Source organism: Phyllopteryx taeniolatus, chromosome 5 (genome assembly GCF_024500385.1).
Source record: "Phyllopteryx taeniolatus isolate TA_2022b chromosome 5, UOR_Ptae_1.2, whole genome shotgun sequence".
Classification (NCBI taxonomy): Eukaryota; Metazoa; Chordata; class Actinopteri; order Syngnathiformes; family Syngnathidae; genus Phyllopteryx; species Phyllopteryx taeniolatus.
The window spans coordinates 1,387,802-1,413,903 of record NC_084506.1 but is presented as its reverse complement, the minus strand read 5'-3'; the positions used below and the strand labels follow the sequence as shown (position 1 = coordinate 1,413,903).

Below are 26,102 nucleotides of genomic sequence, written 5' to 3'. Positions count from 1 at the left end.
CCTTAATCGCCCTAATCTGCTCTACATCCTTCCCATCTCTATCCCTCTGTCTGGCCAACTTGAATAGATATTTATCTCCTTCTTTAGTGTCCAACATGGCATACATGTCATCATGTCACAAACGATACATTTTAAACCCAAACTACAAACTATGAGTTTTCCCGGTCAATGTGGGCCAGACGATTAACTGGCACATCTACAAAGAGATCCTGTAGTGTTCGTTACATTCAGTGAAAGAGAATTGTCGAGATTTGTGGCAGGACAACTCATGACAACGCACCTGCTCACAATACCCTGAGCATCTGAGAAGAACATTGTGCTGGAGCAACCTCCCTACTCAACTGACCTGGCCCTGTGATTTTTTTTCCATTTTCACAAACTCAAGGGGGCCATCAAGGGGACCTGGTTTGAAGACTTGGATGACATCAAAATAGCTGAAACGACGGAACTGCAAAGGATCGAAGAATAATCCTTCGAGGAGTTCATGAAGCCGTGGCAGAGAAGGCTGGGAAAATATGTTAAGCTTCAGGAGGATTGCTTCGATACGGGAAGACTTGTAGTTTGTATTTTAGATTTGAAATCTATCTTTTCTGAGACCAGTCCTGGAACTTTTCTGAAAGACCTCGGACATATATTTATATTGTTGATGTTTACATACACGATACAAAAATACACTTTTTTAATCATTGTCTGACATGAAATCAGACAAAACCTTTCATGTTTTAGGTCAATAAAGATGATCAAAACTGTTTATATTTGCTAAATGCTAGAGTAATGAGTGAAGGATTTGTTTTTTGTTTTTTTTTCATTAGCAGCAAAGTGACCGACTGGCTGCAGTACGCCCGTGACCCGCGTTAGGATAAGCGGAACGGAAAATGAATGAATGATGAATGAATATTTATTTTATTACTTCAAAGTCGCAAGTTTACATACAGTAAGATTACTATGCCTTTAAACAATTTGGGAAGACCCAGAGGATGTTGTCATTTCTTTGGAAGTGTCTGATAGGTTTATTGACAATCTCGAGTTAATTAGAGAGACACCTGTAGATGTATTTGAACTAAGTACATCTGAAACGCACTGCTTCTTTGTGTAACATCATGGGAAAGTCAAAAGAAATCAGCCTAGATAACAGGAAGAGATTTGTGGACTTGCACGTCTGGTTTATCCTTTGGTGCAATTTCCAGATGCCTCAAGGTGCCACATTCATCTGTTCAAACAATTATACGCAAGTATAAACACCATGGGAATGTCCAGCCATCATACCACTCAGGAAGGAGACAGGTTCTGTGCCCCAGTAATGAATGTGCTTTGCTCCTAAATGTGCATATCAACCCAAAAAAAAAAGTTAAACAAGTACTGTACCGAAATAGGCTGAAAGGCGACTCTGCCAGGAAGACGCCATCACGCCAAAAGAAACATCAAATAGCCATATTACAATTTGGAAATGCACACAGGGACAAAGACCTTAATTTTTGGAGACATGTCCTGTGGTCTGGTGAAAAATTTAATTGTTTGGCGATATTGAGCCCTGCTACATTTGGAGGAAAAAGAGGGACGCTTGCAAGCCTAAGAACACCATCCCAACTTTGAAATATGGGCGTGGCAACATAATGTTGTGGGGTTGCCTAATTGCAGGAGGGACTGGTGCACATAAAATAGATGGCATCATGAGGAAAGAACATAATGTGGAAATACAGAAGCAAGATCTCAAGACAGCCAGCAAGTTGAAGCTTGGGAGCAATTGGGTCTTCCAAATGAGCAATGACCCGACGCATACTGCCTAACTGATTACAAAGTGTCTAAAGGATAACAACATCAGGTTTTGGAGTTGCCATCGCAAAGCCTGATTTAAATCCTATTGGCAATTCATGGGCAGACAAGAAAAAGAATTTGGCTCAGTTACACCAGGTCCATCGGCCAAAATTTCTGCCAACTTTTGTGAGAAGCTTGTGGCATCTGACTTGGAAGAAAGTAATGAAAAATTGCCTAAAAAAATTATCTGTTATTTTGGCATTTAACAAACAGAAACAATTTTGGTAATCCTAATTTACATAAAACAGGAAAGGTTTAGTCTCATTTCATGTCAGACAGTGAGAATTTTTTTTTTATTTTATATAGTTTCTAGTTTCAACTGTGTCATGCCATGGGCACAAACACAACCCCATACCATCAAAGATGTTGGCTTTTGAATTTTGGACTGATAACTAGCCAGATGGTCATTTCGTCCATGACGTCCATGATTTCCCCTGAAAATTTGAAATCCGAACTCGTCAGACCACAGGACACTTTTCCACTTTGCGCCAGTCCTTCTCACATAAGCTCGGACCCAGAGAAGTTGGCAGTGTTTCTGAGTGTTGTAGATATATGGCTTTCTCTTTGCATGGTAGAGTTTTAACTTGCATTTGTAGCTGTAGCAATGAAATGTGTTAATTCACAATGGTTTTCCAAAGCCCAAGTGGCAATATCCTTTACACAACGATGTTGTTTTTTAATGTAGTGCCTCCTGAGGGCTTGAAGGACACTGGCATTCAATTTTGGTTTTCGGCAGATTTCTCCAGATGTGACCTAAAATATCAAGTTACAGTCACTCCTAAATTTTATTCTTAGCTCATTTTACACTTGAGACTATGTGAGTCCCAGGATGTACATGTCGTGGAAACAATGACGCCCAACTCAGGAACCATGACTCCCTGCAATTTATCATCACGGAATATCCATCCCTCCATTCATTTTCTTGATCGCTAATCCTCACTAGGGTCGCAGGCGTGCTGGAGCCTATTCCATCTGATGCTGGGCGAAAGGTGGGTTCACCCTGAACTGATTGCCAGCCAATCGCAGCGCACATACAGTATAGACAAACAACCAGTCACACTCATATTCACACCTACGGACAATTTACAGTTTTCAATTAACCTACCATGCATGTTTTTGGAACGTGGGAGGAAACCGGAGTACCCGGAGAAAACCCATGCAGGCATGGGGAGAACATGCAAACTCCACACAGACAGGGTCCTCAGAACTGTGAGGCAGATGTGCTAACCAGTCATCCACCATGAATATATGGAATCTAGAAAAAGCAATATATATATATATATATATATATATATATATATATATATATATATATATATATATATATAATAGAATATATAACTTAGATTAAGTTCGGGCTTTGTTCACAAAAATTGCACTTGAACAAATATTAAATATTTAGCACAGAGGTATAAACAGTCATTAATGCCTGGAAAGGCAATGTACTGCCAATCAAGTTTGCAGTTTGTTAAGAAAAAGTGCCAAGTAGCAACATAATTAACACAAGTAGACCAAAGCAACCTGTTTATATTCAAGATTTGTCGTACTTTTCAAAAGTCCACAGATTTTTTAAAACACTGGTTTGTCAGCATGTTCAATTGCTACATCTCTTACAATAGTGAGTAACGCGATATAGAATGTGGTCATACGTGCACCATATACGCTGTCATGCTTTTATTTGCATTGTTGGGCAAAGGGTTCCTGTTAAATATATTCTAGAAGTTATCATTTATTTGCTTAGCTTGCATTAGTATTATGGACGATTTTAGATGTCTCGCCTTCGAAAAGATGACTCAGCATCATCCGATGGAAGGGTGCCTGGACCAAGGACGTGATCGGATGTGGTCGGGGACGTGACAGGTGTTGGTCCAATGTTTTGTGTTGTGTCTTATTGTTTAGAACATTATGTCTGGGAAAAACCCTCCTATTTTCAAATAAATGCAGGAGCGACGGGAGAGATTGGTTAGAGCGTGTTGAGAGGCTGTGATCTGAACAATCTCCCATACGCCCTCCTCATGAGAAAAAGAAACCAGCGTCTTCATTCCTTTTGTGTCTATTTTTTATAATGTTGGGTAAGATAAATCCAACATTAAATTGGTCCTTCGAGCCGGATGTCAACACACCCGAGGATTCCAGTTGTGGAAGCCGACTTCCAGTTAAGAGACCGTGGCCACGGCAAGTAAGACCCTTTACGGGACTGGTCTTCGTTCTCCTCAACTGGGATCTGAAGGTTGACGACAATCCACAGGATTGAAGACGACTGGTGAGTTAAATTTAAAAAAAATTTTTAGGAAAAAGGACGCCGGAGTCCAGAAATTCCGCGAGGACGGCGGAGTCCTGTACGTACTTAAATTCCGTGTTTAATAAACCCTGTGGATACTAGTCAATGGCGGGTAGAATAAAGAAACTAGGAAAGTTTCGTGGCGTCGTAGTTAAATTCCGTATAGGATGGCGGAGTCCTCTAATGAGCTGTTGACAGACGTAGTTAAATTCCGTATGGGACGGCGGAGTCCTCTGACGAGCCAGTGTGAATGAAAACTCTTTGAATGAGAGTGTAAATGGGAAATGGGAAACCACTAGGTTTTTCATTCCATACCAAAACAGTGGGAAAGTAAACGGTGGACTTTTGTGGATGCAAAGGCAAGAATTCTCCACTCGAAAGAGTTGAAGTGAGAATTACCACAGAAAGTAAATTTGAATCACCGTCCTACTGAAAAGAAACAGTGTTCTAGACTACCCTAGGTAGTATTACACTGAACCAAATTCTTTCAAATGGGGAAAGGAAGTAGTAAAATAAAAAACAGGAATACACTGCAGTGTAAAGGTTGGAGGTTCATTAAATTAAATTTAAAAGAAAAAAAGAAACAGGATCCTGATAAAATTTTATATTTAGAGACAGGGATAACCGAACACGGCTTTACAGGTTGGTTAAATACACAAAAAATAGCCGCGTTGCAGGAATCAAATTATATAAAAAATAAAAGACAAGCCACCGTTAAACGTGGGAAAGGCTGTTGTCTGCAGCCTTGGAGCTTATCACAAAAATAGAAGATAAAAAAGAATGTGATGAGCTGCAGTAATACAGAGCATGCGTACCAAACCCACGCACATTGTTAAATTCATTAAGACCAGACGCTACTGTGTTTACAGTAGTGGACATTAATGCATTAATGCATTAATGCATTCTTTTCAGTACCAATAGAAAATAACAGTCAATTTTGGTTTGCATTCACATTTGAGAAAAAAAAAAAATATATATATATATATATATATATATATACATTTACTAGATTACCGCAAGGTTACTGTGAAAGTCTAACTAATTATTCACAAGTTATGACAACACGCATGTCTTCTGGCATCTACAGATGAAGACACATGCAAAGATTCATTGACCTTACTGCATCATCTAACAGAAGAGGGACATAAAGTTAACAAAAATAAATTGCAATGATGTAAAAGACAAGTTAAATGTCTAGGCCATAATTTAAGTATAGGAGGAAAGACTATATTAGAAGACAGGAGAGCTATAGTCTTAAAAAATCCTAAACCACAGACGAAGAAACATAATAATCATTTTTAGGTCTGACAAATTATTGTACAGCATGGATTCCAAACTATGCAGAAATTGTTGCACCATTGTCAAAATTAATATATGAAAACAACCTTAAAATGACATCACCTGTTTAATGGAGTACAGAGGCAGAAAAGGCCTTCTGTGACATTAAACAACATTTGGTCTCCAGTGCTGCGCTAGGCCTTCCAAATTTAATGATAAAACATTCATTCAAATGGTAGATTGTAAAAGCTATTGCATGACCTCCGTACTTACACAACAATACGGTGATAAGACCAATAGCTTATTTTTCAACTAGAGAGCAGTTCACCCTAAAGGTCCCACATACAGTGTCTGCTCTCCTATTGCAAATCACCTGCAAGACATTTATCTTGCATTGCCATTTGCTATCAGAACCACATTTGACTGTTGAGCGATGCACAACCTTAAATCCAGCCACACTAACACCCTTAATGATGAAGGCACGCAGCATGATTAACAGGAATTGGCTGAACAAGCTGCTGAATTAGTAGCATTAATCGAGGCATGCAAACTAATGATAAATAAAGATGGTACAATCTATACTGATAGCCATTATGAGAATTCCACAACAAGAACGCAATTATTGGGAAAAACAAAGTGCAAAACTACAGAATGAAATTTACATTAGCACAGGGAAAAAAAAAAAAAAAAAAAAACTATTCAAATGGGCTGCTATATTGAGACATGCTGTGTCACGTCTCAACCGGAGGGATGGTGGCACAGATAGATTGACACTTTACAGCCCTAAAAAATAGCAGAAAGAAACACGTGGGTTCATTTAACACACTGTAAGAGTCATTTCAGCTGAGTACTCAAATTGGGAAGGTGAGCAAAAGTCTGATAACAGAGCGGGAGCAGATGTGTAGATTCTGAAAACGCTTGCTGGTCAGTGAAGAAAAAAGACACCAACCCTTTTAGTGAGAACTCAGCAGAAAGGCACACCCACGTTGGTTATGAGATTCGATAAGTTGTTACGTAGCAACTTTGGCTACTATGATGTTGGTTTTGTTTTTGTGGTACATGGGACGTCCCACCCTCAATGATAAAACCCATTTTTTAGATAGAAAATCACCTACCAACTGGACCAATATGACGAACCCAATAACAAATTGTTTTAATCATTAACTCGTATCAAAAGGAGTACAGCTGATGATCAAAATTGTGGGCATGGCCTCCAAATGCGGCAAAACGGTTTAATATTTTGTGCCCCCAAAATCAAGCTGCTTTAATCATAATTCCATATGCGCCTCTCACCAATGATGCTCAAGAGAATGGGCAGAATTGGGGATTTAGATATGACTGGTATGCAACTATAGGTTTTGAATGGAAACACCTTATTGGTGAAACAGGTTATGATTGGTCCAGTTGGTCAAAAAGAACAGCAAAAGAACAAAGAAAGAAGTTTAACATAAGCAAAACGGCCCATAGTTTAATATTGAAATACAAGTCACCCAATGTGTTTGATAGTGAGCTTGTGGGCCTATTCTGGTGGAAAAGATCCCCACTTCCAAGTAGTATTGTGTTATAGGAACCGTGTTAAACCAAAAATGCCATTGAAAACTTCAAAGAAAGGTAGACAAATTTTAATGGTTAACAACATAACTACTGATGATTGGTTCCTAGTTGTCACAGGAGTTTCAGGACAAAATAACAATTGGTTACTATTGATGGAACAAGCAGCAAATGTAGCGAGAAAAGATTGTGTTGTTTGCATGGGTCCCAGGCCTTTGTTGCGCATAGTTCCGGCATAATTATCACAAGATTGTATTATTCCATTTGCACACTGATTGAGGAGCATCTGCAACATTTGCACAACCATTGTCCCAGATTATCGCACTACTCGTCACTTTAAACCGCATACACTCCTTGAAGTCTCAGCGCCCTTTGCACAATGATCTTTGCACCGGACTATTGCGATATTAGTCATTCAAACTGCTGCTAGAGGACTGCATCTTTTTGCACAATTATTTTTTGTCAATGTCTTTATGTCTCCAAAGTGTTCTGTAAATTGACTGTCTGTTGTACTAGAGCGGCTCCAACTACCGGAGACAAATTCCTTGTGTGTTTTGGACATACTTGACAAAAAAGAGATTTATCCTGGCAGAGGCAAAATTATCCAACATAAAACATACATGGTGTTCCTCGTGGGGTTCCTAATCAATACAAATTAGCTGACCAAGTTGCAGGAGGATTTGAATACTTCATATGCTGTTGGTGTACGATTAATAAAAATGTTGATGGGATAAACTATATCCACTTCAATGTACAGAGATTAGGAAATTGGACTCAGAGTGGGTTGGAAGCTGTGCACGAGCAGCTCAAGGACGTTCCAAAGACCGCATAGCTGTCGACATGCTCCTCGCAAGAGAGGGAGGTGTTTGCGGTATGTTTGGAGAACAAACAATACTGCTTCAGATGGCAGCTTGACCAGAGCCATCGATGGTCTACGGACCCTCAATCAACACTCCTTGTGAAACAGCTCAATGGACGTTTTTGGTAAATATAAAACCCTAATTTCACCAATATTGATATCAATTGCTGTTTTTGCAGCCATTCTGACATTGTGTGGATGTTGTTGTATCCCATGCATTCGGGCATTAATCAGTAAATTAATCACCACAGCCATAACCCACATGGAACCGTATGGAGCAGATTTATCCTTTATTGGAGGTTGATAATAATGACGATGATGATGATGATGTTGTTTTACCTGATTTGTTTCCTGATCCAGGTGATTACGATGTTTAAACTACAACATTCATGTATGACAAGTTTACTCTGAGTGTAAATGTATTTGTTTCATAAAAATGATTCTACAATTAAAAATCGAAATGAAGTGACTGTAAGATGATATGAGAATTTGTGCAAATACATGATAAACAGGAGGGAAATGTTAAATATATTCTAGAAGTTATCATTTATTTGCTTAGCTTGCATTAGTATTATGGACGATTTTAGATGTCTCGCCTTCGAAAAGATGACTCAGCATCATCCGATGGAAGGGTGCCTGGACCAAGGACGTGATCGGATGTGGTCGGGGACGTGACAGGTGTTGGTCCAATGTTTTGTGTTGTGTCTTATTGTTTAGAACATTATGTCTGGGAAAAACCCTCCTATTTTCAAATAAATGCAGGAGCGACGGGAGAGATTGGTTAGAGCGTGTTGAGAGGCTGTGATCTGAACAATCTCCCATACGCCCTCCTCATGAGAAAAAGAAACCAGCGTCTTCATTCCTTTTGTGTCTATTTTTTATAATGTTGGGTAAGATAAATCCAACAGTTCCATAATAACAAGCTGACAGGAAATGGGAAATGTCCCAGCTGACTGAGCACCTGTACGCACCCTTTTTATTTTCATTCATAAATTAGAGCGCATATGTGGACAAATAATCCTGTCTCGTCAAAAAAATAAATAAATGATACGTCGTTTTTCCAGCGCCAAGTCGGAGTACTAAGCCATAGCTCTGCGTCCTAAAAAGCAGATTGAGCATACTTTATGCATCCCTGCTAATTTTTGTGCATCTCAGATGCAGGACGCACATCAAACAAGATCCCTCTTTATTATTCTTCAGACTTTCCATATTACGGTCATTTCTTTATTAGTGTGGCATTAATTAATTAATTAATCCTTTAGTCCCATACCTGTTTTTTCCATCAGCCACCAGATATCTCTTTGGACCTCACCAGACTTCATCCATCGAATTGGAATCAGCCACTCATAGCTGTAGAATTCAATATAGAAACAAATTGGATAGCATAAAAGAATTAGTGACATATACAGTAGTCAAACACTATGTGTCCACTTACTGTCATAGAAAAGTGTAGTTGCATACTCAAATGGTGATCCCACTGAGACTTTCGAGTCAGTGTCCAGCAAGAAGTGCTTCTGAGATACTTTTCCTGTGGCAGTATCTATGGTAACGACAGGGAAGCCCATCTGAAGTACCCAACGATTCATGATGTCATGAACTCGATGAGGAAGATAAACATTGTTGGCTTCGACCGCCTATTGACAAATTGACATTGGCATTCTTAGTGTAACACTAAGACTATATCAGATTTTTTTAAGAATCTGTAAAATAATGATAAAATTGTTCTATATTTATTTGTGTTCACGTCTCATAAAAAGTTTTTTTTTTTTACCACAACCTATGTCATATAATACAGATACAGATACTTTTGCAGAACCAAACATAAAATTACACTCAGAAGTATTTGTTTGTAATTTTACATGTACTTTCACACTATTACTCATACAATCCATACATTCTGATGTGCATTTTGAAAACATTGCCTTTTACTTGAAACAATTCTATTTGGGAATTGAACATTAAAAAGAAAATGAATCAATTACAGTAGCAATACTGAATAGCATGCTACAGTAGATTTAATACAATCTTTAATATAGGCTCTGGAAGTAAGAGAAAAAAAGGAATGGAAGTAAACTGATTACCCTTTGTAAATTTTCCCACAGGTCATTTCCTACTGTGTTACTGTAGGCAAAGTTGCTGAGGTATTTCTGGAGAAGAAGAAAAAAAAGCATATTGTGCTGCTGCATTATATTTGGCTTTAGTTGGGGGGCTGGGGCGGGGTGAGGGTGGGGTGGGAGGGGCTCTAGACAATATTGCAGATTATTCTTCAGCAATAGAAAATGCTTAAGCAGAACTGAAGAAAAATAATAGACATTTGTTTGCGCAAAGACACATACACTGAGTCCTTGGACAAAGACAGGCTCTGATAGGAAACCAGACAACATTCTCAAGACTGCTGCACCCTGAGGAAACAGACAGCAATAGAGGACATTAATAAGAAAATACAGAACTAATAGCAGTCAATCAATTATAAACCATAGTACCCAAGCAGCACAATATCAGATAACACTAATAGCTTTGTGTTCATGTGTATATTCATCACATTTTGGGGCCATAGATCGGTTTCCAAAGTCACGTCACGGGGAGCTTTTGTGGTACAAGGACCAAAGATTAGGTGCACAGTAAGGGAAACCCTTTTAAATTAAGATGAACATTCCTATAAAGTTTGGGCTCCACCTGCATTAGAGTCATTACACACACAAAGCCCTTCCAAATGTGGCTGATTACCAGTGTTGATTAGGCAACACCTGAGCCATTTCGAAGACACATTTCATCGGCGGTGACGACGTGCATGCTAGCTAAGGCGACAGTATATAAATATTTTGGAAAGACTGAACAGTGATACACAAGGTAAGCACCAATCATTATAACCTATATTCTAATCTTGTACTAGCAAGATGCAACATGCATCCAATTTTCTTTGGTAGGGTCAGGTGATTTATTTTCCCCTTTCAGATGAAAGATGCTTTCGCTCAAGATTCTCCACAGTTACATGATATAACCACATCCCAGGATGAACTGAGTTCAAGTAGTTTGTTCACATTAATAAGATGTACCTTGATTGCTTCCAGAGAAATAGTTACTGACAATAGTGAAGAAGGCATGCAATCCACTACCATTAGGTGAAGAGTAATCCCTTTCAGTAAAGGAAAGCCTGGAGCAACAGAATATTCACAGGCGCAGGCAGTAAAAAAGTTGTTTCATCACTTCTTCCATCGTACTCGCAAAGCATGACTGTGAGAATAGTTTAAGGACTGAACCAAAAACTCTGAAGGCCCGGGATTGAATAAATGTTCAATTCTACAAGTGTCTTATGGCCCAAAAAAGTATAATGCAATGTGAATAGTGTGAAACTCAAAACTCATTCATTCATTCATTTTCCGTACCGCTTATCCTCACTACGGTCGCGGGCATGCTGGAGCCTATCCCAGCTGACTCTGGGCAAGAGGCGGGTTACACCCTGAACTGGTCGCCATCCAATCGCAGGGCACATATAAACAAACAACCATTCGCACTCACATTAACACCTACGGGCAATTTAGAGTCTTCAATTAAACCAACGCAACATGCAAACTCTGCATAGGGGAGGCCGGATTTGAACCCAGGTCTCAGAACTGTGAGGCAGATGTGCTAACCAGTCAATCGCCGTGCCACTTGTGTGCAACTGATGTCCATAAAAGTTAGATTCAATGCAACTTCAGTGAATAGTACTCTTATTTTAGTAACGGAAGCTGACCACGGGAAGGGCCTGACGGGCAGGGGCATCCAGAGTCGCTGCCACATACCACTGCATCCAGGACCCATCCAACATATGTTCCTGCCCTCGCGTCACGTGCGCCAAACCGTAGCTTTCTCCTGTGGCCAGACGCCCAACAGATAACCCGCCGGACGACCTGCCATGAAAACCAATGTGTGTGTGCGTGTGTGTGTATTTGTGTTAAACCTTGCTGTATGAGACGATATCAAACTGCTGACTGATCTGCTCTGGCAGTACAATACTGTCTTCTTTAGAAGACAAAGGATGAGAAGAGGTCAAGGCATCAACTGCAAACACTCTGTGGATGTCACTGAGAACGATCTGATCTTTCTGGAACAAAGAAACAGTGATGTGTGATCAATTTCTGGTGTTCACAATACAGATTTGTTGAGTAAAGTAATACAACTATGCAGAAGCACTGTACATGACTCAAAAGAGTAACAGCGTCAATGCAGAAGTGGAACAGTAACATCTTGAAAAACCTCAACAACTTATTTTTTGTGAATGGTGCCCAATATTTGCAATAGTGTGAGAATGAAACCAGACAGATGTTGGCATGTACTGCGAAGAAAAGAAGAGAATAGAAGCCGCAAACATAGGGAAATACTGAAAATATATTGCTTAAATTGCTTAAAAACACTTAAGATAAAAACTGAAATGAGGTTCTTACCAAGCCCCATGTGGGCTCAACAGAGTCCGCTGCCAGATAAGACACATATGAAGCAAAGCCCTCATTGAGCCACACTTCATTCCACCACCTCAGGGTTACCAGATTACCAAACCACTGCATCAGAGAATGACATCACAGAACACCTTTAGTTCATCAGTCAGTTGAAGGACTTGTTTTAAGTGTGACATTAATCACCAAACCATGTGAGCTAGTTCATGAGCAATGATGGTGGCTGTTGACTCTTTATTTTGACTGGTGGAGGTCAAAGGGCTGTTCAGCAGTTTGGTTTCTCTGTATGTCACCAAACCCCAATTCTCCATCGCCCCAAAATAAAAGTCTGGCAGAGCAATTTGATCTGTGAAATGAGAGCACAGGAGAGAAATGATTGATTGTACGGTCTTTGCAGGCATCCTCAAATGATTCATAAATAAAGCACTGAAAAGCATGTATCTGATTCAATGATTAAATTCAGTACAGTATCATTATTTTCCATATTAAAATCGGAGCAAGGCTTATTGTACAGGTCTGACCCAACTTCCTCAGAGGATAGGAGATGTTGTAATAGCATTGAAGAAAGTTCAGTATGGGTCCTGTCACATTGAGAGCGTAGTTTCCGTGTCCTTGCTCCATGGCCTTCCTTCGAGCCCAGATACGTATCTGAAAACACACCCATGTTTGTATTGCATGCATTAATCGTAACGTAAGTTTCATAAAGTGGTGAAAAAAACAAATATGTTTTAAATTCACTTTTTTAGAGCATGGAGTTATACAGTACTTCCATTCAGCAGAATAGTATATTCAAGAGTAGCAAAACCCAAGAATTAATTTAAATGTAATCTGTTCTTCTCAAAGGTGATCCATCCATCCATCCATTTGCTACACTGCTTATCCGCACTAGGGTCGTGGGTGTGCTTGCCTATTCCAGCTGAATTTGCGCGAGAGGCGGGGTGCACCATAGACTGGTAGCCAGCCAATCACAGGGCACATAAAAAAAAAAAATACAAATAAAAAAACTACCATTCACACCAATGGATAATTTAGAGTGTTCAATGAACTTACTATGCATGTTTTTCAAATGTGAGCGAAAACCACACAGGCATAGGAAAAACATGCAAATGACACAGGAAGGCCAGAGCCTGGATTTAAACCCACAATCCCTGAACTGTGAAGGGGATGTGCTAACAAGTCATCCACCCTGCCGCCTATAGAACAATCTACTGCCACTAATCAAATATTACCAAGATATTGCCTTGTGTCGAATTGAGATGTGTGTAGTCTGAGATGACAATGGCCAATAAATAAGTTGACATTTTTTTAGTTGGCTCAAATGTGGTCCTTGTCACGGCTACTCCATCAATAGTGGTGTTAACAGCATCTGAAATTAACACAAACAAAAAAGATTGTGTGGGGGTGATCAACAGATGTTTAAAAATCAATTGGAAACACATTCACTTCATACTTCATCCTGATAGCCATGTTGTAGTTTTATCCTCCAACCTCGCTATGCCATAAATAAATACCTGAGCACCGTCTGTGCTTACTTTAAAATCACAGCAATGTATTTTGCGTAATGATTTTAAATGTTTTTCTTGTTGGATTATGATTTTAATTTACAGATTGCATTTCTGTAAACCTCATGTAGTAATACCGTCGGTAGGTAGATGAGCAGTGACTAATTTACATTGAACACATTTTGAGAGAGGAATTAAGTATTTGAAACTGTTCGTAAGTGTAAAACAAAGGAGGCAGATCCCCTATTTACTCTATGAATAAATGCTGCAGTTGAAACTAACCTGTTTCATGGCCATTGGACAGCGCTACAGTTTCAGGTGAGTGGATGAGCGTTATGTAGAAAACAGCTTTCATAGCTGGTTCATCGAAACAAGGGAAGGTTTTCCTTGCATTAGTTGGATGCATCTGAGAGGTAGCAACAATCCTGTGAACAAGTTGTCATCATTCTGAGCAGCTGACCTTACCTGACTCAAAACAAATCTTAAAATATGGAAATATACAATAGATCTTACTGTACCTTCTGGCTCCATCTTCTACATATTCACTTCTGTAAAGGCCAGCTAAGTCATCAGCCAGCTCTCCAGTGAATTCAGTGTGCAGAAGATATGTCTCTCCTTGAGTTAATCTACCATTTAGCTGGACCACCAGGTACTGTGTCTTTGGCTGCAGCCAGGTGGACGTAATGCTGGGAATAAAACCATCGCCTGAATGGAAATATGCATCTAAAAGTTGAGATATGCACTTGTTGAAACCATTCATTTCCATTACTTTTCATGCTCAGGATCACAGATGGGCCTATACCAGGTGACTTTAAGCGAGAAGGCGGCAAAGTATGCCCTGGACTGGTTGCCAAATCACATCACACACATATAGACAAAAAAATCTTGCACACTCATCCACACCGATGAACTTCCAATTAACCCAACATTCAATGTGGCAAGCATAAGGAGAATATCGAACCTCCACTCAGAGAGGCCTGAGCCAAGATTCGAATCCATATCCTTTTGACTGTAAGGAAGAGGCACTAACCATATGCTGCACCACGCCCTTGTAGAAAACCATCCATCCATCCATTTTCTTTTGCTGATCCGGGGTCGGGTCACAGGGGCAGCAGCTCGAGCAGAGAAGCCCAAAGTTCCTTCTCCCCAGCCACTTTGTCCAGCTCTTTCGGGGGGATCCCAAGGTGTTCCCAAGCCAAACGGGAGACATCGTCTCTCCAGCATGTCTTGGGTTATCCTGGGGGACATCATCCCAGTGGGACTTTCCCGGAACACCCCAACAGGGAGGCGTCAAGATGCCCAAGCCACCTCATCTGGCTTCTCTCGATGCAGAGGATCAGCAGCTCTACTCCGAGACCCTCCCGAATTAACAGGCTTCTCACCCTATCTCTAATGGAGAGCCCGGCTCTTCGTTGCCTCACGTAACTCATCCCATGCCTGAGTTTTTGCCTAAGAAATCACCAAAGCTGCATTCTGCTTGGCCTGTCTGTAGCCATCAGCTGCCCCTGGAGTCTCACTGGGCAAAAAGGCTCGATAGGGCTCCTTCTTCACCTTTCTGGCATTCCTCACCCATTGGAGTCCACCAACGGTTTTGGGGATTGTCGCCACAACGGACAGCTGCAACTCTCTATAATCGTGAAGCTCCCAAGCCAGCAAAGAAAGAACAATGAATGCTCTTTCAATAAGCCAAAGGAGAAATCAACAACATTCTTCCTCACTGTCAGTAAAGACTAAGGCCCCAAAGGTAGGACTGCACACCGGAAATCCACTTCCAAACCTAAACCATACTGTCCCCAATGTGAGAATACAGAGAATTTCCTGAATACAGACTTCAAGAAATTGAATGCAGCCCTATGGGGGGCACAAGTCAGTGCAAACTGTAGGCCGGTCCCAAGCCCGGATAAATGCAGAGGGTTGCGTCAGGAGCGTTCATCCAAAGAATTCCATACCGGATCGGTCGTGGCCCGGGTTAACAACGTCCGCCACCGGCGCCGTCAACCTGCAGGGCGCTGTTGGAAATCCAGCTACTGTGGGTCGAAGTCAAAGTCAAAGAAGAAGAAGAAGAAGAGGTGGAAAGCGGGTTCTTCGGCAGAAAGAGAAGAGGAAAACACAGAGCCTAGAACTGAATGTGGGGACTTTGAATGTTGGGACTATGACAGGAAAATCTCGGGAGTTGGTTGACATGATGATTAGGAGAAAGGTTGATATATTGTGTGTCCAGGAGACCAGGTGGAAAGGCAGTAAGGCTAGAAGTTTAGGGGCAGGGTTTAAATTATTTTACCATGGTGTAGATGGGAAGAGAAATGGAGTCGGGGTTATTTTAAAAGAAGAGTTGGCTAAGAATGTCTTGGAGGTGAAAAGAGTATCAGATCGAGTGATGAGGCTGAAATTTGAAATTGAGGGTGTTATGTGTAATGTGATTAGTGGCTATGCCCCACAGGTAGGATGTGACCTAGAGGTGAAAGAGAAATTCTGGAAGGAGCTAGATGATGTAGTTCTGAGCATCCCAGACAGAGAGAGAGTCGTAATTGGTGCAGATTGTAATGGACATGTTGGTGAAGGTAATAAGGGTGATGAAGAAGTGATGGGTAAGTACGGTATCCAGGAAAGGAGCTTGGAGGGACAGATGGTGGTAGACTTTGCAACAAGGATGCAAATGGCTGTAGTGAACACTTTTTTCCAGAAGAGGCACGAACATAGGATGACCTACAAGAGCGGAGGTAGAAGCACACAGGTGGATTACATCTTGTGCAGACGATGTAATCTGAAGGAGGTTACCAACTGTAAGGTAGTGGTAGGGGAGAGTGTGGCTAGACAGCATAGGATGGTGGTTTGTAAGATGACTCTGGTGGTGGGGAGGAAAATTAGGAAGACAAAGGCAGAGAAGAGAACCATGTGGTGGAAGCTGAGACAGGACGAGTGTTGTGCAGCTTTTCGGGAAGAGGTGAGACAGGCTCTCGGTGGACGGGAAGAGCTTCCAGAAGACTGGACCACTGCAGCCAAGGTGATCAGAGAAGCAGGCAGGAGAGTACTAGGTGTATCTTCTGGCAGGAAAGGAGAGAAGGAGACTTGGTGGTGGAACCTCACAGTACAGGAAATCATACAAGGAAAACGGTTAGCTAAGAAGAAGTGGGACACTGAGAGGACCGAGGAGAGGCGAAAGGAATACATTGAGATGCGACACAGGGCAAAGGTAGAGGTGGCAAAGGCAAAACAAGAGGCATATGATGACATGTATGGCAGGTTGGACACTAAAGAAGGAGAAAAGGATCTATACAGGCTGGCCAGACAGAGGGATAGAGATGGGAAGGATGTGCAGCAGGTTAGGGTGATTAAGGATAGAGATGGAAATATGTTGACTGGTGCCAGCAGTGTGCTAGGTAGATGGAAAGAATACTTCGAGGAGTTGATGAATGAGGAAAATGATAGAGAAGGGAGAGTAGAAGAGGCAAGTGTGGTGGACCAGGAAGTGGCAATGATTAGTAAGGGGGAAGTTAGAAAGGCATTAAAGAGAATGAAAAATGGAAAGGCAGTTGGTCCTGATGACATTCCTGTGGAGGTATGGAAGCATCTAGGAGAGGTGGCTGTGGAGTTTTTGACCAGCTTGTTCAATAGAATTCTAGTGCGTGAGAAGATGCCTGAGGAATGGAGGAAAAGTGTACTGGTGCCCATTTTTAAGAACAAAGGTGATGTGCAGAGCTGTGGCAACTATAGAGGAATAAAGTTGATGAGCCACACAATGAAGTTATGGGAAAGAGTAGTGGAGGCTAGACTCAGGACAGAAGTGAGTATTTGCGAGCAACAGTATGGTTTCATGCCTAGAAAGAGTACCACAGATGCATTATTTGCCTTGAGGATGTTGATGGAAAAGTACAGAGAAGGTCAGAAGGAGCTACATTGTGTCTTTGTAGATCTAGAGAAAGCCTATGACAGAGTACCCAGAGAGGAACTGTGGTACTGCATGCGGAAGTCTGGAGTGGCAGAGAAGTATGTTAGAATAATACAGGACATGTACGAGGGCAGCAGAACAGCGGTGAGGTGTGCTGTCGGTGTGACAGAAGAATTTAAGGTGGACGTGGGACTGCATCAGGGATCAGTCCTGAGCCCCTTCCTTTTTGCAGTGGTGATGGATAGGCTGACAGATGAGGTTAGACTGGAATCCCCGTGGACCATGATGTTTGCAGATGACATTGTGATCTGCAGTGAAAGCAGGGAGCAGCTGGAGGAACAGTTAGAAAGATGGAGGCATGCACTGGAAAGAAGAGGAATGAAGATTAGCCGAAGTAAAACAGAATATATGTGCATGAATGAGAGGGGTGGTGGGGGAAAAATGAGGCTACAGGGAGAAGAGATGGCAAGGGTAGAGGACTTTAAATACTTGGGGTCAACCGTCCAGAGCAATGGTGAGTGTGGTCAGGAAGTGAAGAAACGGGTCCAAGCAGGTTGGAACGGGTGGAGGAAGGTGTCAGGTGTGTTATGTGACAGAAGAGTCTCTGCTAGGATGAAGGGCAAAGTTTATAAAACAGTGGTGAGGCCAGCCATGATGTACGGATTAGAGACAGTGGCACTGAAGAGAAAACAGGAAGCAGAGCTGGAGGTGGCGGAAATGAAGATGTTGAGGTTCGCTCTCGGAGTGACCAGGTTGGATAAAATTAGAAATGAGCTCATCAGAGGGACAGCCAAGGTTCGATGTTTTGGTGACAAAGTTAGAGAGAGCAGACTTCAATGGTTTGGACACGTCCAGAGGAGAGAGAGTGAGTATATTGGTAGAAGGATGATGAGGATGGAGCTGCCAGGCAAGAGAGCTAGAGGAAGACCAAAGAGAAGGTTGATGGATGTCGTGAGGGAAGACATGATGGCAGTTGGTGTTCGAGAGGAGGATGCAGGAGATAGGCTCTCATGGAAAAGGATGACACGCTGTGGCGACCCCTAACGGGACAAGCCGAAAGGAAAAGAAGAAGAAGAAGACTTCAAGAAATTGAACACAGACCAGATCGTTAGGTGGTTGACAGCGGGACAGTGGTGTTGGAAGTGCGGACCATTTCACAAGCCTAAAGTTTGCACCCTCAAGCGACCTTGTAATATTCGCAAAAACAGGCATCTGACCACACTACATGAAGCTGTCCAGCAAATCCAGAAGAGTGTGCTCCTGGTGACTGCTACTACTAGAAAGGTGTACTTTGATCGGCGAAACAGATACCCCAAGGTCATCCTGAAAGTGGTGAAGGTCTTTCTTCATAATGGAGACAGAGCATTGGAGAATTACGCAGTATTGGACGATGGCTCAGATCGAAGCATCATCTTGCTGCAAGCTGTGAAAGGCTTCACCCTCACCTCAGAGCCTAAGACACTCACACTCAGAACAGTTCACCAAAAGGTCCTGCAGCTCCTGGTGCTGTCCAAGTCCCAGGAGAAATATCACATACATCAGGCATTCACTTCTGAGAATCTAGCTCTCCCAGAATATACCTATCCAGTGACGACACTCCAACAAAGATATAAACACCCCCTGCAACTTATCCTTGTCTGCTTTTGACCATGCTCCACCACTAAAGCTTATCGGATCTGACATGCCACGTCTCTTGGCACCCATAGAGCTAGTCCAGTCAGGGCCACCTGGAGGACCCATCCCAGTCCACACAAATATTGGCTGGTCACTTCATGGTCCCACCTGTTCTGATGAAGTACCTGCATCTGAACAACACTGCCTGTTCACAGCAATAGGCTCACCACCCTGTGAGCTCTACCGGAATGTTGAGCGAATTTGGCACCATGAATTTGTGCCAATTTGAATTTGTGCTACCTTATATGAGCAAGAAACAGATAACCCAATAGACTCAAGATCAGCAAACCTTAGACCCTCTCCAAATATCCACAATTAGGGTTCCTGTAGACGGAATACTGCGATATGCAACACCGTTGCTTCGTCGAGCCCAGTCCACTGCCTTTCAAGCTCCCATGGAGGCAATGTTGCCAAGTCCAAGAGGCGACTCACCGAAGACCTGCACCATGCCAAGTTATACTGCCAGGAGATCCGAAAGTTGGAGAACATGGGCTATGTGGCAGTGGTACCACCTAAGGTAGCCAAATAAACCCCAGAAATCTGGTTTATATCTTACCATATGGTGCGACACAACAACAAGGATAGTATTGTCTTTAACTGGTCTTTACAGTATGAAGGCAAGTCCCTCAATGACCACCTACTTCCTGGACCTGATCTAGTTCCATCACTACTAGGAGTTATTATTCGGTTCAGGCAGTATCCAGTTGCAGTAAGCGGTGACATTAAAGGTATGTTCCACCAAATTCACCTTTTGCCAAATGATAGATCAGGTCTACGCTTCATCTGGCAGGATATGAAGAGGACTGGAGACCCGAAGATCTATGAATGGCAAGTTCTGCCATTTGGCACTACATGCAGCTCTTGCTGTGCCATCTACGCCCTGCAGCAACATGTCCAGGACACAAGTAAATCCAACAATGATCTTGTTGATTGTGTCAAGCTGTCATTTTATGTGGATAACTGGCTCAGCAGCACCAATTCAAAGGAGGAAGCAAAGAATGTTGTCAACGGTCTGTGCCAGCTGCTCCACACTGGTGGCTTTGAGATACGTCAGTGGGCTACCAACGTTCCAGCGGTCATTGAGGATCTTCCATCCGACGTCAGATCTGAGAGCAGTGAACTATGGCTGTCCTAATTTAGCATGGACATTCAGTGGCGAACTCTTGGGATACGTTGGGATTGGCTCCGTGACGTCCTCAAGTACAAACATAGATCTGTGGAGAGAACTGAATCCCACGTTGAGGAACGTCTACAAGGTACTAGCCTGTCAATATGATCCACTTTACTATCCTTTTTACCAGAAGAGCCAAGATTCTGGTTCAGAATCTCTGGAAGCAGCAACTCGGCTGGGATGATCGGATCCAGCCACAGAGCCTTCGGGACAGATGGCTGGCTGGGGAGCAAGAGATTTGTGGCCTCATTCAAATGGGAATCCCCAGCTGTTATGTACCTGCATCTGCTGACCATCCTACATCAAACAAAGATCTTCACATCTTTTGTCATGCTTCTGAAAGAGCATATGGGTCTGTTGCATACTTACAGACATAAGATGAACAGCGGGAAGTCCATGTTTCCTTTGTCCTAGCTAGATCCCATGTGGTGCCAAAGAAGTAACTATCCATGCCATGGCTAGAGCTTAGTGCTGCACTCACTGGTGGCACACTAGCAGGTGTCCTTCAAACTGAGCTCACTTTGCCCATGAAGAATGTCATTCTTTGATCAGACTCCACAACTGTTCTTCACTGGATCAGATCTGAACCTTGCCACCATAAAGATTTTGTGGGCACACAAGCGGCAGTGATCCAGAACCTTACTGACGTGAGCAACTGGAGGTATGTGGACAGCGCAAACAACCCTGCCGATGATACACACGAGGCAAGACCTTGAAGAAGCTGTGTCGACCACACCGTTAGCACCAACGTCCTGAGTTCCTACGACACACTGAGGAGCATTGGCCCGACCACCCTAACAGCCTATCCAGAGGCACAGGAAAGTGAGATGAGAATATTTCATCAATATTGTAGTAAGGGTTGCTTTGGGTTAGTGACTATGTTGTCAACAGTAGAACCTGTTTGACTTAAACAGTTTTTAAGACAGAGTTTTGAGTTTGCCTAAGATGCATCTACAGTAGATGAATGAGATGTGTTAATTGCGTGTTCATTTATTGTGGGGGGGTTCTTGAAATGTGGAAGTCCACAATAATTGTAATATTGTATCTTTAAGTCACATGATATAATCTCTCTGCGTCAGTGTGTGTTGGCGTGTCGATGTGTATCTGAATTTGATGTCGCTGTGTATGTGAATGCACCTGAAGCAAGAAGCAGGGCAATGTCTTTGTTTTCCAGCAAAGTGTAGTTGAGCTTGTTAGAGTGGATCAGGACCAGATCGGTTTCTGTTGTGCACTCAAACATCACAGTAGAAGTACCTGATGGGGAAAGAAAATAGAGTACATGAAACATTTTAGTAAATGATGGTTAACACGAGTATTGACTACAAGCTTTAGTTGAGATGATTGTGATGAAAAGTCTTAAAATTTACTATACAGGAGGTAGTAGGCCTGCCTATACACGTATCTAAATTCAACTAAGGTGGACAATTTTTGTTCTAAAAGGCATCGAGAGGAAAAAAATATATCTGTGTTGTCAAGTTAGATGCTAAATTTATTGCAATTTTTAAAAAGCTTTAGTCATAACTAGAACAATGATTGCTACAATGCCAACTACAATAGTCCTCAAAAGTACATACCACTCACCATCTACAGTACATATTACTGACAAGAAGGCATAAAAGGAACCAAAAGCATGAACCTCAAGTTTAAAAAAATAATAGATTGATTGAATACTCAACAGGGCTCTCTAAAGTACAAACAAAAGTCCACTGAAACGCAGGAAACACACAGTGGAGCAGAAGTGAGTAGGAATGTGTTACATTTACTCAAGTAACATTTTGAATAAATTGTACTTCTCAGAGTATTTTTAATTAAGCATACATTTTACTTTTACTCGAGTATTTATTTTAAGAATAAATTGTACTTTTACTCCGTTATAATAATCTACATGCCGCTCGCTACTTTCATTTTTCAATAATTTGCGTGCACGATCTATTTCGACTTTTGTTTTCGACTTCCGCATCGGGTGCCGTGATTACCACAGTGATGTTTGGCTCAAATTCACAATTCAAATGACGAGAAAGTCACACGTCCGCACACAAAGTTTTCTATTGGCCTTCGCGTGCCAATCAAAGTGAGTCGTGACAGCCCCGCGCGATTCGTGTTTACATTACAGACTACAAAGAAACTACAGCTTTAACATGCAACGTAAAGACAGGCAGGAAAAAGACCAGTTAAAACAGAACATCTCTTTTGCAATGGTGACCTGCCCAAGAAGGCAGCAAATTAAACGTCAACTCCAAGTCAGTCACATTGAAGTTTATTTCAGTTGTTTATTTTTACCTCCCCTCTCAAAAAGATACAAAAATAAATCAGTTGAGTTGAACAAATTCTAGGTTACATTAATGTGTTTGCTTTGGTTTTACAACTAAAAAATGTGGCATTTGAAAAGGGGTGTGTATACTTTTTATAGCCACAGCAGCTTTGTATAAAGATTTGATTTATTATGTTTTCGTTTATGTAATGTTGTACAGCAATATCAGAATTTGCACATTCATATTTTATTTAGTTATTTTTATTTTATTTGACGTTCATGTTCTGGTTTTAAAATTAAATCCATCAGTATTTCAAACTCCCGTTCCACAGCAAAACTGTTCCAGCATAAAAGGCATACAGATCCATAAAATAAAATAAAATAAAATAAAATAAAATAAAATAAAATCGGAAGTTACTCACTAGTTACTCAGTACTCACAGAGTAATTTCTTACTCTTACGCAAGTAATTATTTTGAGGACTACTTTTTACTTTTTACCCTGAGTCATATTATTCTAAAGTAAAGTATTGAGTACAATATTTGGCTGCTCTACCCACCTCTGATCTCGAGTAACAAGAAAAATCACAGCAAAGCTTGAAAAACTAGGAGCAAAAAAGTGGCAACAAAAGGTCTTAGTAAAACTGGAGGCAAAAGTAACTTAGGATGCATTAGAAACAAGACCATGGACTCTTGGAAACAGAAAATCAGTCAGTCTTACTATAATTGCTGGTTATAGGACATGGCAGGAGGCAAGACTATCTCACAAAGGACAGGGGTAGACACAGACTACTTATACACAGAGGAATGGGACATGGGTGGAGACAATCATAAAGAGGAGACACGAGGGCACCGTCTAAAGATTCTGAAATGAGACGGTAACAATTACTACAAAATAAAAACAGACATGACAGCATGAGAAACTGGCCTAAAACTGAGAATTTAACACAATCGACAAGACATGACATACAAATCTACATAAAATGCAATTGTGGGACAATATTGAAATAAAAATCAAATCCGCTCCAAGGGATTTTAAAAAAAACTAAAATGCTGGATCACATTCAACCCATTTTTCACACTTACAGGAGAATTAGTAAATTAGTTGTTATGTTCAAATTCTTATTCACATGTAGCAAAGCAGCATATGAATATCAAGAATATCAAGCAAACTGTAAACAACAGTGCATATATATATTGTGCAGAGCGACTCACCTGTGAAGAGGTAGAGACCAGTGTCGGGGTCAGGTGTTAGATGAGGCCACAGGGTAATGTTGTAGGAGAGAGGGACCAGAGAAGTGGGGAGACGATACCTGAGGAGATAAAACACAGCGATACAGAGAGGATTGCATCCTTCCATCCATTTTGTTAACAACTTGTTATATTTCTATACAATTTCAAAGGATGAGGATATGCTATTTTTGCAAACGTAGGGAGAGTGGGGTATGGGGCGGTAGTTACATTTTTGACAAATGAATAAATGAATGTATATTTCAGGATGTTATATACCAATACTACGAGCCTCTTTCAACTTTTCAACAAAGGCCTGAGAATGCTTTAAAATACTGAATGGGAAATATTTAGTCACATGCTGATTTTCTTTGTAGTTGCTTAGCAACAACAGGGTGGGTCAAGCAAGCACACTATAATTATATTGTTCCAGAGGGTTAAATGTTGTATGAGAGAATCTCTCTTGACAAAGTAAAACTTCAAAGGTCTATGTAAGTATTTAGTCAGATGGGCATTCAGTATTTATGCATATACACATACAGTATATCCTGTCTTTACATTAAAGAGCAATAAAATGTTGTACTTTCTTGGGGGTGGGTGGTTCAGTCACAATCCATCCATCCATCCATTTTCTGTACCGCTTATCCTCACAATCTCTTAATAAAATTCATCATTCTCAAAAATGTTTTATCGATTACCACAGTCTTCTCAAGATAGGTGACACAGCTAGATGCCCATACAAAACATTGTACCGTACAGTATATGGATTAAGTAAATTCAATATGCTGCTTCTAAGTGGATTTTGAATTTAGACCAAACAGACCAAAGTTTTTGATGTGATGAGCCTGTGTTAAGTCAATATAGTCAGTCAGGATACATTTCTTTTTTTACAGCTACAAAACAGCATGGTACATTATATTATGTCATTTAATTTGTTTACATTGCAAATGTGTTCATTTGAAACATTCTTAAATATATGATAATTTTTTTTGCTCCTCATATCAGTGTTTAAAAATACAACTGGTGAAATTATATCAAATACACACAAAAATAAATATATGGCCTAAAGCTAATTTTTAGTATTCTGTGCAGAGCTTAATTAATAAGGAAGTGGTGTTTTGGGTTGTGTGTACATACGTGTGTGTGTGTGTGTTTTACAGCAAAGCTATTGACAATGTAGGAACATTGTATTTTTTTTAATCCTAAAAGGGGAGCTATATAAAAGAGTGACCGTCTGACCTGACTAATCAATCAAGTCAGTCTACAGGAAAAGTAATTACAAAAAAAAAATAATAATAAAAATCATCTCCTATCAATATCACTGAACGTCTCATGAGACCAATCGTACCTATCCCAAGGAGAGACGACATCATCACCTTCATCTCCTCTGGTCAGGGCAATAGTCCACAGCGTGATAATGGTTGCTACAGAGACAAGGGTTAAGAAGACACACAGAATGCACAACTTGCTGACCCGACTTCTTTTCTCCATCGCCAAATAAACAACACAATGAGAAGGCTCACAGGCCAAAAAAACCAAAACACCTAATTCCTCTACTTGTCCAGTCACAATGTATTTAAAGCAAAAGGCTACTTTAGCCAAAGCATGCTTACTTTCCAGGGCCTCAAATATAAAATGAGAAAAACAAGTGTAGTCAGCACTATACAGTTATACTCCCTTGTTCCCTCTTAATTCAGTCCCCTCACTGTTTGCAAGTCAAAGGATGATGTATTAGGACAGAGGCGTGAGCTATACAGCTGATAACCATCGACTCTATGGAGTGATAAGTCGTTTACAATATTATCTTTAACTATATCCAGTGCATGTTCCCACGCCGTCATATAAAATGCAAACACAGTGACCATATTTCACAGTCTATAGCCATCCCCCTGATAAACAAGTTTCAAATAAACATTACTGCGAGCATTGTTTAAGTCCATGTTTTATCAGGGTGTACAACATATTAACATGTCTTTTTTAACCGCTAAGGAAAATTAGGATGCAACATTCGTGGTAAACTTTATTAATGGGTTTATTTTGCGGGTTAAATACTAATATTAAAGACACATTATTAGCATCCAGCTCAATGCACTATTAATACAGTACTATGACATACAGTATATTCACTAGTTGTTAACTACGATATGTTGACCAACGTAAAGATCTT

At 41.0% G+C, this 26,102-nt stretch overlaps 1 protein-coding gene across 2 annotated transcripts in view; it reads right to left on the bottom strand.

Annotated features, from left to right (window-relative positions):
* Window positions 1-25,798, bottom strand: part of LOC133477801 (aminopeptidase N-like) — a 36,519-nt gene extending 10,721 nt beyond the window's left edge. For both annotated transcript variants that reach the window (XM_061772965.1, XM_061772966.1), the window contains exons 1-14: window positions 25,284-25,798; window positions 23,921-24,018; window positions 21,594-21,710; window positions 14,241-14,427; window positions 14,005-14,147; window positions 13,450-13,586; window positions 12,742-12,868; window positions 12,412-12,566; window positions 12,212-12,325; window positions 11,728-11,871; window positions 10,121-10,186; window positions 9,866-9,931; window positions 9,246-9,418; window positions 9,055-9,134 (exon numbers count right to left, since the gene is read on the bottom strand). In XM_061772965.1, coding sequence (XP_061628949.1) covers window positions 9,055-9,134; window positions 9,246-9,418; window positions 9,866-9,931; window positions 10,121-10,186; window positions 11,728-11,871; window positions 12,212-12,325; window positions 12,412-12,566; window positions 12,742-12,868; window positions 13,450-13,586; window positions 14,005-14,147; window positions 14,241-14,427; window positions 21,594-21,710; window positions 23,921-24,018; window positions 25,284-25,426 — 1,750 coding nt within the window. In that variant the 5' untranslated portion in view covers window positions 25,427-25,798. The remainder of the gene's footprint in view (window positions 1-9,054; window positions 9,135-9,245; window positions 9,419-9,865; window positions 9,932-10,120; window positions 10,187-11,727; window positions 11,872-12,211; window positions 12,326-12,411; window positions 12,567-12,741; window positions 12,869-13,449; window positions 13,587-14,004; window positions 14,148-14,240; window positions 14,428-21,593; window positions 21,711-23,920; window positions 24,019-25,283) is intronic.
* Between the last annotated feature and the right edge of the window lie 304 nt (window positions 25,799-26,102).